This window comes from Melozone crissalis, unplaced genomic scaffold (genome assembly GCF_028551555.1).
Source record: "Melozone crissalis strain CALT ecotype California unplaced genomic scaffold, PUWL_Pcris_2 ptg000012l_1, whole genome shotgun sequence".
NCBI lineage: Eukaryota > Metazoa > Chordata > Aves > Passeriformes > Passerellidae > Melozone > Melozone crissalis.
Window position 1 is genome coordinate 8522482 of NW_026535790.1, and position 15272 is coordinate 8537753.

General features: G+C 41.6%; 1 protein-coding gene across 1 annotated transcript in view; it reads right to left on the reverse strand.

The window, feature by feature from the left end:
• Window positions 1-14833, reverse strand: part of SMG1 (SMG1 nonsense mediated mRNA decay associated PI3K related kinase) — a 60979-nt gene extending 46146 nt beyond the window's left edge. Inside the window, exons 1-3 of the mRNA XM_054270573.1 lie at window positions 14583-14833; window positions 5636-5799; window positions 2509-2664 (exon numbers count right to left, since the gene is read on the reverse strand). Of these exons, the coding sequence (XP_054126548.1) occupies window positions 2509-2664; window positions 5636-5799; window positions 14583-14671 (409 nt within the window). The 5' untranslated portion in view covers window positions 14672-14833. The remainder of the gene's footprint in view (window positions 1-2508; window positions 2665-5635; window positions 5800-14582) is intronic.
• Window positions 14834-15272: the final 439 nt, after the last annotated feature.

The window sequence follows — 15272 nt, forward strand, 5'->3', positions numbered from 1 at the left end:
TTGTTCCTACAGCATTTATCAGCAGTACTGTGTTGTCCAATATGTGTATGAGTGGAATCAATAAGTCATAATAGTCATTTAAGAAAATAATTAAAAATAAAACCTGATTGGTTTTAAACTTTCATAAAAGGAAGTTAAATGTAAAATCCAATTTAGCCACCAAAATATTTCATTTCTTCATGGGCACAGCCCAGTACCTGTTGAACTCATTCAGAACTAAGCAGAAGTGTCTTACTTCCACACAAAAATCTGGACTGTTTCCTTCTACATAAATGGAACTAAAAAAAATGGTGTGGGGTAAGATTAAACCAAACTTCTTGTAGAATAAACAAAAATAATTCAACAAACAATACTTTGAGAAAACCTTGTGGAAAAAACAAGCTGCTTCCCGAAGCAAAGAACCAGATTTAAGTTCAAGCAACTACAAACAAACAATTTCTCTCTGATAGGTAGCAGGGTTCTGCTTCAAACAGGAAAATAGATCTGCTCTTCATTTACTGAGGAACAGAAGCCCCCAGTATGAAGAGGGACCTGGCTGTTCACTTCAGCAGATTATGATGGGGGAGAATGAACCTTCCTAAGGCAACACCTCATCAAACCTGGCCAACAGCACACAGTACCAGACATGGCCACAATGCAGCTCACCTGCTTCAGGGACAAATTATGAATTCACACAAATAGTTAATTGCCCTCGTTAGAAAAAAGGAAATAAAATTTCTTTCAGTAAGTTTAACATTAAATGTTTCATGGTGGTTCAAATCAGAGGATTCATAGAGTATGATGAGGCATCCTTACTCAACATGACTAATGAGAAAATCCAAGACAGCTACAGAGCTTTCTGCTCTACTCTGCTAGACATCACTCATCTGGTGTGACTAAGGCAGCTTTCTCTTTCTTCAGTTCATAGCTAATCTACATTGGCATTACTCCCCCATAGGGTCAGCTAATTGTTAAGTCACAATTACAACTTTAGGGAAAAAAAAGAAGCAAAAAATATTAACCAAGAACACAAAAGAAGCTACACTAATCAAAGCAGTAGTTAACAAATACCTGTGACATCCACTTTGTGAAAATTCAGCAAGGTCTCAGCCACACACTAATTCACAGAAGACTATTTTAAAAATAGTTTAATGAATACACTAGCAAGAAAACATCAAAGAACTTAAAACCCAAAATCTTGTTGCAGCATAATCCCATTGTATTTTAAAGACACAAAAAACCAAAATGACTTGCTGAAACCTACAACAATCAAAGACAGCCACATTCAAAAGGACAAACTCTTGAAATCTGACATTTCAAGGAGAGAAAATATGCAAGTCATAGGCAGCAACTTCAGGAATCCAAAATTATATATCCTAACCTTTTAAGTATTAAAGGGATGCTCACATACCCAGGAAAACAGTTTGAATTAACTATTATTTAGTACTGGCAGAAAGTTTTTTCATTTTAAGAGTGTTCTACTTCCTCTACATAAACATAAAAAGACACTAAAAGTACTACATAACTTTAGACCAAGACACCAGAATGGGATTCTAAAGTCTGAGTTTAATCCATTCCTAAAATCACATTTTTGAAACAGTCATGGCACCACTTACACCTCAGCTCTTCCACTGCAATGTACACTGAATATTCTTTTTTCTCCTCTGAAATATTAATTCTTGACAAGAAACAGCCTGTCCTCATGTTTATAATGTGCCTGGCATAAAGCAGGCAGATTTTACCAGTGGCTCAACTACTACTTATACTAAGTGATGCAATAAGTGACAGTGCTTAGTCATAAAGTTTCTATTTCCATTCAAAAAATGCTTAGAATAACTTTTTTTTTTTAACTATGACTCAAACCTCAAATGGTGGGAAGAGTGAAGCCTTCTTCCTCAAAAACACAAGCCCAGCATTCCTGCACCCTCTTGAAACTCCAAATTTGTTCTTGCTGCATCTCCCCAGACCTTGCCCACATTCTTAGGATACTTCCAGCTCCTCCCTGGCCTCTGTTCCTCAGCAAGAGGGAGCAGGAGCAGTGGCAGGCTCAGGACACAGTGACAGGACGTGATCACTGCTTGTCCTGCAGCCCAGGGAGAACAGGAACAGCTGAGCTGCTCCCAACCACTGCTGCTCTTCCCACACTGCGGCTCATTAATTACCAATTTTTTACTCAGGCATCCATTTGCAACAAATCCAAAGCAAGTTCTCCTTCTTGGAGATGTCTCTGCCAAATCTGGCTAATCTAAGCAAGAGTTCAAAAGCCATCTAAAGGAAATTGAAAGATTAACAGCCTAAGCCAGGTCATTGAGAGATCTGCCAAACCTATGGAGGAAGCCTCAGCACAAAGAACAGTAAAACAAGACAAAAAATGAGCAAAACATGTTTCCATCAACAACATCTGATCATGTATCACATAAAATAAAATCCATACAGACTGCATAACCACAGAACTTCTTTTCACATTCTGAACATGAGAAATATTGCCAAAAGAGATATCCTCTTCCTGAATATCAGCCATGTCCTTACCCTGTGATTTCCTCATGTCTTTTGTGGCTAAAGCACGATTCCCATGCGGAACACTGGTAAAATCAGCATTGGTCACATTGTTAACTCTCAGCTCTTGCCCCAACGACTTCCGACCATAAGTATTTTCCCCAGATCCTCCATTGACACTGTAGCCACCTGTGGACAAACCAATGTGACATCAGATCAGGCTCTCAGACCACACATTTCCCAGGGTGCTGAGCTGTGAGTTATTCAATTCATATGTAAATTAGCAGCTCTATCTTCCACCACCTCCTTTAGCTTCCTTCTTCACTTCCACACGCATCAATGTTTTGTTATTTCCTGTAAATTTCCAGGTCACACATTAAGAATCTTGTCTGTCTTTTTTTTGTACATGAAAAAAAAAACCACTATTGTCATAAAGTTTAATATCAATTTTGTTGCATTTAATGTTTTCTTATCGTTACTTTGACATGAAAGGCCTTGTAAAATACAAGGTCAAACTGCCAGTACATATGGCTAGGTATTTTCATTTATTTGCTCCTTTATGTACATGAAATCTCCATCCTGCTTTTCCTATGAATCCATCACATAAGCTAAGTAAAATGGCCAAAAAAAAAAAAAGTTTTTGAAAAGACAAATATGAACTCCTTGCACAGATTGAACAACTCTCCTTAAACATAAAGGTCAACATTTTCACTAATACTGGTATCACCCTCAATTAAGGAGCCTATGTTCTCCATTCTCCCACTTAAGATACATCTTTGGTAACAACAGAAAATGAAAATAAAAGCATAATTTTGAGTAATTCAGTTGATCTTACTCCTAGATCCACCAGAATAAACACACTCAAATGCTGAGACTGGAAATTTTCCAGCCTGCCACAGCACTTTGAGGGCAGGTTCTTCCCCTCAATACTGCAGAGAAGTAAAACTGTTCCCTGAGCCTGCCCAATCCTTCACTCAATGTATTAGACTCACCTCCAAGGAACATTTCTGAAGTGCCTTCCCTGTCCAAGACAGGGAAGAATCAACCAATAAAATTAAATCTAGAACATTAAAAAACATGCAACGTTTCTTTCAGAAGAGATATTTCCACAAGTCCACCTGCTTCAATGTATAAAAGGTCTGGGGAAAAGGAGAGGTGGCTCCCCATAAGAAGCTGCCTAACAGACTAATGGACTGATAAAAAAGTAGAGTTCAAACATTGAGGTGAATCTAGACCTTAGTAGATTTAACAAATTTAGTAGATTTAACAAGTTTCTTTAAGGCAAAATATTTGATAAAAAGCAGATATTAACTACCAGTATACATTTGTGCATCCCTATACCCATGGGGCTGCCCTACCATTACAGAAAACCCTGTGCAAAGTCTTACTTGTAATTGGTTAACTACAATTACAGCAAAGATAGTTTGTATCTATTTAGATTTACAACATTATTTTTTACAGCTCAGTTTTTAAACAGAAACAAGCAAGTGTGCCACTTTCACTTAATTTTCTCAGAACAAAGCACATTGTCCTATGAAAGAAGTAACTTCTAACAGCAATAATGCATTTGAGCCTAAACATAACAGTCACATCCTTGGAGGTTTTCAAACCTGAAAAACTTCCAAAAATTATCAATTTGTAAGTGATTTTTATTATTAACACCAGAAGCTGGGGGGAGGTGGGTAGGGGGTGTATGGAAGTCAGGACAGAAGATCTCAAATGAAAATTCCATGCTGACAGACTCCAACAGATGAACTGAAAAATCTTAGTAAACAGAGAAACTACTCTGCATCTTTAAGCTTACAAATTTCTCCAATAATAAAAATGAACTAGATACACCTGGAACTTGGTTTTATAGTTAGAATATCCTAATCACTTCTTTTCAAGACACACCTGAACAGAACAGCACAAAGTGCTGAGCTAGCAGAGACATGCCCTGCAAGACACAGCACTGGAGGGAGAGCCAGGTACATTTTTCTTCTCAAATGGCACTTCCCCAGCAACTTCACAAACTACCTTTCTGAATTTGTCCAAAACTTACTATTTCACTGCACTGCCAGTACATTCTTTAAATACCAGCACCCTTCAAATTACAAGAACAACCCCCTATGCCAGTCTGTGTCAAACACAGTACAACATTCCACATTAGCAGACAGACAAATACACTCACCTCCTAAGCAGTTTCTCTACTGAAGTAAAACAAATCTTAAGGTTCTCAAACTATGCAGATAAACATGCTTCATGCTTCTCCCACCTACTAACACTACCTTCTACTTATAAAAAAATTAATTTGCATCCAACTGTAATTTCCCCTAAGATACAGCAATTATTTACAGTCAGAAATGGGGGGAGTTCAAATTACTTTTTAGGTTCCTGAACAAAAACTCCCACACTACTATTCCTGTGAGATTTTTTCTTGAATCTGGCCTGCCTGACGATTTACATAGTCAAAACTGACTCTGCAAGTAAGAAATCCTCCAATTTGATATCTGTATTTGGCAATTAAAGGGAAAAAAATCAGAATACAGACTTTTCATAATTACAGAAAAGATATGATTCTGACTGTTTAGTTATTTCCTAGAGATAGTATTTACATCCTAAGGATTAAAAAAAACCAAAACCAGTAAAAATGTATGAATCAGACATCACATGATTTACATGAAGTCAGACTGAGGTACATGAAAGTAGAAACTGACATTAATTATAAGAATATAGAACTGATTACTGAATAAAGATTCCAGTTTGGTGCAGAAAGGCTACAACAGGCAATAGATCAGCCTTGTAGCCCATTTAATCCAATACCAGAAGTACTGGAAACTATTCAGGAAGAAATTACAGCCTGAAGACCAGACACATCCAGAATATCACTCTTCAGAAAAAAGTACTAATTCTGTTAATACATCAAGCCCTTCTTGCATTCTTCTCCTAACACAACTGCATGTTTTCCTCAGTATTCACAACAACCAAAGCACTTCTTTGATGCCTGACAAATCTCCCAAACACTGATACAGTGGCAATGAGACAAATCAGTTCACAGCCTTTTTTGGGGGAAAGGGAAGGAAAAAACCCAAAACAAAATAAGAGTTTCTCCACCATTTCAGTTTCCTGCCTTTCCCTGCTCATCCCCTCACAATCACACATGAAACAGCAATCTGGGTACCTTTTTCTTCATTCTGTATGTCAGTGTGGACTCTGATATCATCGTGTCTTTGCCGAGACACCACAGCTGAATTTGAGGGTTGTAATCCATAGGAGGCAGAACTGCCCCGATCTCTGGATGAAGAATATTTTAAATTGTCCTGGTCAGCTGATGCACTGTCAGTTCTACAAAGAGAAAAATATTTTTTTTATGTAGGGATATAACAGGAGTGGGATTCACATTCACTTACAAATGCAACATACTTAAATGACAATCCCAAATGTATTTCACTATGTCAAAAAAGTTGTTTGTCTAACCTGTTGCTTAAAAAGTGACCTTAAATTCACATTGGGACAGGAATTGACTAATTATCACAGCAACTTGCAAAGGAAATGCATTCTAGTGTGCCAGTGCCTTTTCTGATGACCTTCTCAAGTCTCTTTCCAGTTACATGTCTGTACAAGGAAAACATTATTTCCCAGAGGTGACAAATAAAACACAACCAGGTCCAGGTATGTATCACAGCTGGATGACACAGTGCCTATCATTTGTGAAAGTCATCACTAACCTACAGATGAACATTTATGTAATATGCCATGGGCCTTACTCAGCAACATAAACCCTCTTATTAGATGGAAGAATGTAACTGATCATCAGCACAAAAATCACATCTGAAGTTTTTACAAAATAAAAAAAGAAGGAAGCAGACTTTACTGTGAAAAAACGGAAAGGTAAATTAAGAGCTGTGATCCTTAAGTGTAAATGTCTGCAGATGAAAGGCAACTTAAAAAAAAATCTGCATTAGCTTCAAACCACTCTCATATCAGAAAACTGACATAGACCAGACTAAACTTTTAAGGGAAAATATTAGAATTATGAAATCAACTCTTCTTCCTGGACACACTAAATGGTTTAATTTTTAAACATACAGGACTTTAATAATAAACATGTGTGCATGAGACTTCAGAACATAAACTCAACCAATCACTTTAAATGCACTCTTACGAGCAACGATGGGGGGATGACATTAAAACAAATAAAGCAATACCCATCCAAAGGGAGAGTCAGCAGAATTTCACTCAACTCCAGTGTATTTGGAATCAAACTATTCAGATTACTCACAACAAGCTTTCCCTACTCTAAAGATCTACTATTTTTACTTAAACTCTTGGATAGTTCATTCGATTATTTAGCAAAAAAGCAGGACAGATCACTTCTGTAAATTAACTACAATTTGCGTAAGGATAAACACCACATGTCCTTAAAGAAAATTTCTTTCATTTTTCCTTTGCAAGACAACACTGTGATTAGAACTGGTAGACAAATTTAGGAAAAAGGGAAATACATCTCAAGGCCAAAAGGGAAAAGCACAGGTAAACTTTTTGATAAGCAGTTGTTACTTAAGCAGTACTAAAGCCTTGCTACTGTCCAACACAGCTCAGCCTCAGTACAACTGGAAGAGGAATACCATGAGCACTGACACTTGCAAAACCAACTGGAATTAAAGACACACATTTTATTCTCCTGAGAATGTTAAAATACATTATACATCAGTTTGGAACAATATGAAAACTGCTTTTTCCATATTCTCACAGTGAAAGTTGACATTATATTTGCTTGGCAGGTATTATTCCCTTTTGCACTGTAAGCAAGTTCATTTTTAGACATAGACAGTAAGACACTTTTTCTCACTCAGTATCCACTGTGCCATCACATCTACTGCTTTGTTGGGCACTTGCTTGGACTATTTGAAAAACAGGCTATGCTACTCTAGAGGCAAAGCCTTAGTTAAAGTCTTTATTCATGACAGTTTACTAGGATTGTAAAAATCTTTATTCAATTGTTCCACCATCATTCACCCAAGCAATGCTGAACGGGAAAGTTCTGCACTTCACATGGTATGAACTTCAAATGCGACCAAATCATGTACAAATTTCCAGACATACACAGAGACCCCAGATCTTCTCCCTGCCTTAAAACCTCCCAGTTCACTTTGAGCAATAACATTAGCCTTTCAATGAAACAGGTTGACAAATTTTCAGCTGGCAAATTGAAGTACTGATGGCTTCTTATGTTTACCATCCCAAAGGGCATTGCTTTTTTTAAGGCAATGTGCTGTAAACTGAATCATCTCTAATTGTCAGCCATTAACACTGAAATTTCTGTCTGTAGAAAAGCTGATTAAATATACAATTTTTAACACTGTTCTGTGCATCCCTACCAACTGAAGGACTACACATGTTCTCAGCTAACCCCACTTCCCACAGGACAGCCTGTGAACGCTTTGTAAAATTTTCCACTGTGGTAAAACACATGAGCCTATTGTTTCCCCAGGAAAATCCACACACTCACTTCATTCTGGCTTCTGGAACAGCCAACTGCAAGCCAACCTGCTCACACTTTATCACCAACTAAAAGGTGAGTCCAATTTTAGTAAAAAATGTAATTTTTCTCCCATATATCAATTTAAGAGACAATAATGCCCACTGACAACACTGTTCCCACTACAATAAACGTGTAGCTTCAATAGGATAGAAACTCCTGGCAATCTTTATGAGGCAGAGAGAAAAATCATCCTAGAAAGATGCTGGTATTCTGTGACCAACCAACTGCTGTGGCCTGTATTGCCTGGAAAGGGGATTTCCAATGGGAAGGAGCTTGCAAGGAGCTGCACAGCAGAGGCAGAGCAGAGGACTGACAGACCTGAGCATTTCCAGCTGCCCAGGGGCACTCACCACTCCTCAGTGGGAAGGGAACTCCAGAGCTGCACTGTGGGCTCCTGCAACACCACTCTGGGCACTTGTGGCAAGGGCTCATCAAGAGCTGGGGCTGTGACCCAGCACCTGCCACCTGCCCCTGTGCCCCAGACACCTGGGTGACACTGCTGTGCACACTCACAGGCAGACACACTCCATTTCCAAATGCATTTCTCAAAGATACCATTTTTCACATCAGGAATGTGGTTATGATTTTGAAAGACAGCCCCTCACAACTCAGGTAGGCACTCTGTGCTCAGGTACTTCTCAAAGTCTTAAAAATAATTACATTTTCTGCCTCCCTCCAGCCATTCCCCCAGGCAATGGGCAGGACTGTAGTGCTGGTCACCTCAGCCCATGCCTGCATTTCAGGAGAGCACAGCTCTGCTCACATGGTGATATTTACACTGAAATTGCACCAAGCAGATGGCAGGTTACAGGACAGACCTAATGCTCAGCATTATCCTATGTAAAAACAAATTTAAGTTAAATACATTGACACTGCCACACATCTAACAAACATCATATATTGACAGTCTCAATGTACAATGTTAGCAACAGATAAGCAAAAATACAAATGCTATATTAGATGAAATCAAAATGGGAAACTGCAAGGATGAACATGACTATGATTACCTCATACTGTAGCTTCCAAAGTTTATTATTTGGCACTTTATAAGAGACTACACTGCATTACTTCTACCTGAAAAGCTCACTGATGGAGAGTAAACAAAGTACTTCAAGAGCTCACATGAGAGTTTTCATCTGTGTCTGGTTCTGGTGGAAGATTGCCCATCACCACCAAGTGGCTGCAGACACTGTTTTAGCAATATCTTCAAACAGAAGATACTGCATCCAGTTTTCTGCAGGGTGATTTTAAACCTGCCTTTGTCCAACAGGAAAAGAAAATAGTTCACCCACATAAATAAGCAGAAATAGCCACTAGTGTGTCCTCCCTCTTCAAAAAGGCTGCTTATTTTTTTCCACTGGCATACAAAGGGAAACAGACTATTCAAAAATAAGTCTACTATCTCATTTCATCAAAAGTATAAATATGATTTGACTTACCAATTTGTCTGACTGAAGAGAGCACAGCTAAGAGCAACTAGTTTAACTTACCCAGAAAAAAAAAGAAAAATAGATCAAAAATGTGTTGCTATTTTTGTTATATGGAAGCCTTAAGAATTTTTGTCCAAGAAACTTGCTACAATCTAGTGTACACTGTTCTTTATGTGTAGCTTTTTCAGAACAACCCTGCCATATGGACAATATTTTGAGACAAAAATCACTTAATTATTCTATTTGATTTTATTTTCAAGTACAGAACCTACATGAAAGATTTATTCCAAGACAACTCTACTGAGTGAGCTCTATTATTACCCAAGTCAGTTGACTTCATTTGCTTACTTGCTCTATTTGCCAAGTTTATTTGAAGTAATGTCAATAAATTCTTCATTACTGAAGTTCTGTATCAGTAAAATATTTAAAACTTTAAAGAGTCACTGTATTCACCCAAATTAACAGCTTCCCACCAAGTTTCTGACTGTTCTGCCACTGGCATGCAGAGCTTCCTTTTGCCATGATCTTCTCATCACTTGGTCCATCCTGCCAAGCCACAGCCCACCCCAAAGCCAACTTCTGCTTCTTCTCTGTGCTGAGAAAATACAAGTGGCTGTGTTTTCTATTCATGAAATAACTAATTAACTATCTTCCTACTGCAATTCTGCCAGCTCCATTGCTGGACAATTACCTGCCATCACAGCAACATTTCAAATCACCTCTGATTCTGTTTCACTCCCTTCTTAGACAGCAGCTCACCAATTTCATTCTGTTCCACACTGGGCATTATGAGAAGGGAATGTCAGGGAAAGGTATCACATTTACACATCCTCTTCTTTTTCCACAGGTGAATTCCAACAGACATTTTGGGGTACAGGATGTTGAACTAGCTGAACCCTTGGTCTGATTTAGTATGGCTGTTCTTGAATGGAAAACAATCCACATTCCAAGTTTCTTCTGCTTCCCACTGACACACTTTCATCTTCTTTAATCTTTCTCACATCTCATTCTCCTCTATCTTCACATTAAAAACAAAGGTTCTTACATTACAAATTTCAGCTCCTCCATTTTACCAAAACCCAAAAAAAGCTTGGGAAGGTGTGAGATCAAAGAGTTATCATCATACTTGAACAAATGAGAAAGGAGATCAAGAATTATGGCTGCAACTCCAGACTGAACCCATTCCTGTTCAGCATCTCCCACAGGCAGTCCACTGAATCTCCTCCCAAGGCTTCCACTGATGTTTTCACAATGGAACCTTAAAACTGATCCTGCATCTCATTCTTTCAGCTACCTTAACATCACTGACTACTCTTCTCTCTCCTTCCCTATCTCAGCCTTTGCTCTCCTCTCTCTCAGCTACCCCTGAAGGGACAGAAGTCATATCCACTTTCACCCTGCATGACTCTACACCCATTCTTAGGTAATCCCAGCAACATCCTCAAACACCACTATGCTGCCAACTTTCAGGTCTCTCACCTATGCAAACAATGGTTTCAGCCTATTTCTAACAAAGATTTTACAGGTACTTTGTTCTACATGCAAGCACAGAAGAAACAGTCTCTGTCTCAACTTTCCTTCTACACAGCACTGCTACCATCACCTGTTTGTCATTCACTGCCTGGATGCAGCATTATCACCAGACAATTTCCACAGTGAGAGCTTGCTCTGCCCCTCACAGCCATGTGCAAAGCACTGCTCTGAGCAGCACCTTCCTGGGCCATTTGGTCTAAAGAGTTTCTTTGCTCCCTGCCAGTATCTCCCAACCTGTCTGAATTAAAGACAGGGTACTTACTTGTCCTCAGTTACAAACTTCCAGCCAATTTGCTAGTAGGGCTGCTTGGGCCACAATCTACCTGGAAGGAGACCATATTTTACTGTCTTGTCTCATTGGATTTAAACCCATGAGGACCAGGCAGTAACTTGGTTTGGCAAGCACCATGCTAACAGAAATTAGTAACTTGTAACACTGACTTATGCTGCAGGAGAGGACACATGCCATTTTCATTATTTCAGTACTAAAACCTAATAGGACACTTATGGAAAATTGCTCAGATGTAAAAGATGTTGTTTTACACTCTTCCACATCCTCCCCTGCTAACCTACATTTATGATAGGTGAGGGAGAGAGAGGTCCTGTTAATTAAAATCTTATCTTCTTTTTCACACTTTCACCTAAGAATGCCACAGTGCACCCTGCACTTGCTAACCTGCTACCCTGCACTCACACTCCTGCATTTCCTCCCAAAGAGCAGGACTGCTTGTTTCAGTCCATAATTAGCCCTCAGCACTCTAACAAATGAACTCTGCTCACACACAAGGCCTGCACACGGAAATCATTTTATTTCTTGCCCCAAGAGTTGTAACAGGGAAGATGCAGTGAGATCTGCTGAACAAAGAGAAAAGAAAGAAAGAAGCAAAGGTCTAGAAAGCTGCAAAGATTAGGAGAAGGGGGAAACAAAATCTTATCAAGTCTTCTCAAGAAATCCTTTAGTGTTCTCTGTCACATCCATCCAACATCTGTCTACAAAGTTTTTGTGTTGCTATTAACTGAGTCTGGCACACAGCAGTGCACAAAGTGATACCCCCTGCACATCAGGACAACTTCTTCCTCTGTAACACAGGCAGCACTATTTGCACACACACTGCTGGAAAACCAGTCCATAATGTATGACTGCACCCACACACACACAAAAGAAATCTCATTTTCATTAAAAACTACTTTTTCTTAAAAAAAAGCTGTGCACTCCAACTTTCAGTTTCACACTCTTCACCACAAGCCCCACTGCTGACCAGCATTACTAAAAACTGAGAGGAAATCTGGACCTACTAATGAAAATTAATCTAGTCGCTTTTACACACACAAAAAAGTGCATTTGAAAACAATCCATCTGATGATACACCCATGTATCAGCAGTTCCTTTTTTCGCCCTTAGGAACTTGAAACAGCTACAATTATTACAGCTTTCACTGCTTGGGCCACTTCCTTCACCTCTTCCACACCCTGCAAGAAAGCATTCACCAGCAGTATCACCTGAAGTAAATGAAACAAACAGCCAGCAGAAAGGGGAAGGAAAGAATATGTGGGTATATTTGTGTTGTGGGGTTTGTCCAAGATCATATTTCAAATTATGAAAGCAACACAGACTGTCAGTTTTATATAACAGACCTCCTTTCAACCGTGCATGTGAATCACTTTCAAAAATTAGTTAACACCAAATAGACAGACTGATTTAATCTCTGCACTGTCCTTAAATTCATAGTGTAGACTCAGGTTTCCCATCAATCTTTCTGAGATGTAAAAAAATGGAGCACTGCACATAGATGAAAATGTGCTGTGTTCAGGATTGTGTGAATGTTTCTGATTCCTGGTATCCCCCACCATAATAATAATAATAATAATAATAATAAAGTAATGTTTAAAGGAAATGATACAGTTAAATTCTGAGAAGTGTCAGGACCAACACAGAGGTGTTGGCTATTTCTTAGCAGAAGCTCTTGATCACACAGTGTGATGGTAACAGAACAAGGCCCTATCCATGCTGAGGCTCCTTTAGGCTGCCACACTACCCCTGGTGCTCTCAGAGCTTTGGCTCTGCTGTGGCTTTGTGGCAATTTGTGACAATTATTTCAGCAGCCCAGGTCACACAGCTGCACTTGAGAGCTAAGGAGGCACCAGACTACAGAGAACACACCAGAGCCACACATGGAGGTAACTTCTTAAACCTTTTCACCAGGCAAAGCATTTCTGCAGCTACACTCTTACTGTCACCCTTAACTCTACTGAAGCCTCTGTAGGCAATACTACATTGGATAAAATCGGCTTCCTAGCCCTCAGAAAATGTATTTTCTAGATAAAAAGACAGAACTCATGAAAAATCCATTTATAGAAGTCATCCACTGCAAAGACACATCCAATTTCTTCCAGGTGGAAAGGTCATGAGTTAGGGCCCAGAATTACTGACTGCAGCCAAGAAAACTGAAGAAGTAGGTAAGGAGTACGAGATCAATCTTCTTCATTCTCTCCCCAAAAAAAAATCTAGATGCTCTAAGAAAATGTCACCAATAATGTTCATAAGTTCTTAAGTGAGGAAAAAAGAGTAAGTTATGTGACCAAGTATCTCAATCACAGAAGAAATCAGAATTTAAATAACCATGCCCCATAGACCATTAAGAATTGAACAGCCTGTAGCACTGGCCCTAGAGGCTGGGCTGTTAGCCTGTTTGCTGTTCAAGCAAAAGGAAAGCTTCTTTCACAGTAAATGCTGAAGTGACCTTCTCATTTACCCAATTTTTCTAGTCCAAACTACATGAGACTGGGACCATCATCTGTCAATACATTCCCAAGCATGTGCCACTCTGGTCTCTACTGGAAAGTTTGTAAGTAGGGTCCCATGTTGTGTAAAACTTTCAAAAACTCTACAAACATATTTTTTAAAAAAACCTAAGACACATCAATTTTTTTTAGGATTTCTACATGACAATTTTGACGTTGAAAACAGCAAGACTGAGCAGCAGAGCAAATACACTGGCATGAGATAGATTAGAAATAATAAGGAGCTGAAATACACTCTCTACACCTAACTAAAGAAGTGAACAGATTTTGAATTTTACTAAAACGTGCCAGATGTAAACACACCTAAAGCCTTACAACACATTTTTACTAGGCTGGGTTGAGCGCTTATATAGATCAACTATTCTCCCCTGATTGTTTAAAAAAAATCCAAAATAAACCTATGTAGTACGGCGTTAACCCTCAAAAAACCACGAGTACTCCTGCAGCCTCAGCTCTTCCCTGGCTGTGCTCCAGCTGCAAACCAGGCTGAGAATAGGGGACCCGAGCCCACCCCCGCTCCCCCGCGCCGCGGCCGCCAGGCAGGGACGCGCTGCCCGCAGGCACACACCGGCCACCGGCCGCACTCGTTACAGGCCGCGGGAGCTCCCACCCCGCCGAGCGCTGACACACCGGCCCCGTCCCGCCTCCGGCAGACGCGGCCCCGTCCCGCCGCCTGGGCCCGCCCGCGCTAGGCCCGGCCGCCAGGAAGTGGCTCCGCCGCCGCCCCGCTCCCCCAGGCCCGGCGGTGGGGCCCGGCCGAGCCGCCCGCCCCGCTCTCACAGCGCCGAGCCCGCGCCCCCGGCCCCAGCCCTGCCCACCTGGGTTGCCAGTCATTCCAGCCCCGCGGGTGGTAGTGCTGCCTGCTGCCGGTGCCGCTCAGCCGAGACCCCGGGGCTCTGCGGCTCATTACCTTGCCCGAGACGGCATGGCCGGCCGGGCAGCGGCGCGGGACAGGGCGGAGGAGCAGCAGGAGCAGGAGGACGCGGGGGGAGAGGCGCGGGCGACGGCTCCTCACTCGCGCTCCGCGGGCGGTGCTGCTGTCTCACAGCGCAGGGAGGAGACGCGGCCGCCGCGGCTGCTCCGGCTGCTGCCCGGGCGCGCAGCACGCCGGGATGGCGGACATGAGCCGCCCGCCCCTCCGCGGGGCACGCCGGGAGGGCGGGCACGGGGCGCGGGGGCGGTGGCTCCGCCTCCGGCAGCCGCGGGACGGGATCCCCGCCCGGGGGGTCCCCGCTGCTCTCCGCCCGCGCCTCCCCCGGGAGCGGCTGGCCGGCGGCGGCGCCGCCCCGGGCGGTCACAGGGGTGTCAGCCCCCGGCCCTGCGGGGAGCCGGTGACAGCCCTCAGCTGCCGGGGGGGCCCGTGCGGGAGGGCAGCCGGGGCGTCCCAACGCCAGCAGCGTGAAGGGATCGCGGAATCCCTGGGGTTGGAAAAGACCTCTGAGATCATCGGGTTCAACCTCTCTGCGAACATCACCACGTCAACTGTACCATGACACCGAGTGCCACGT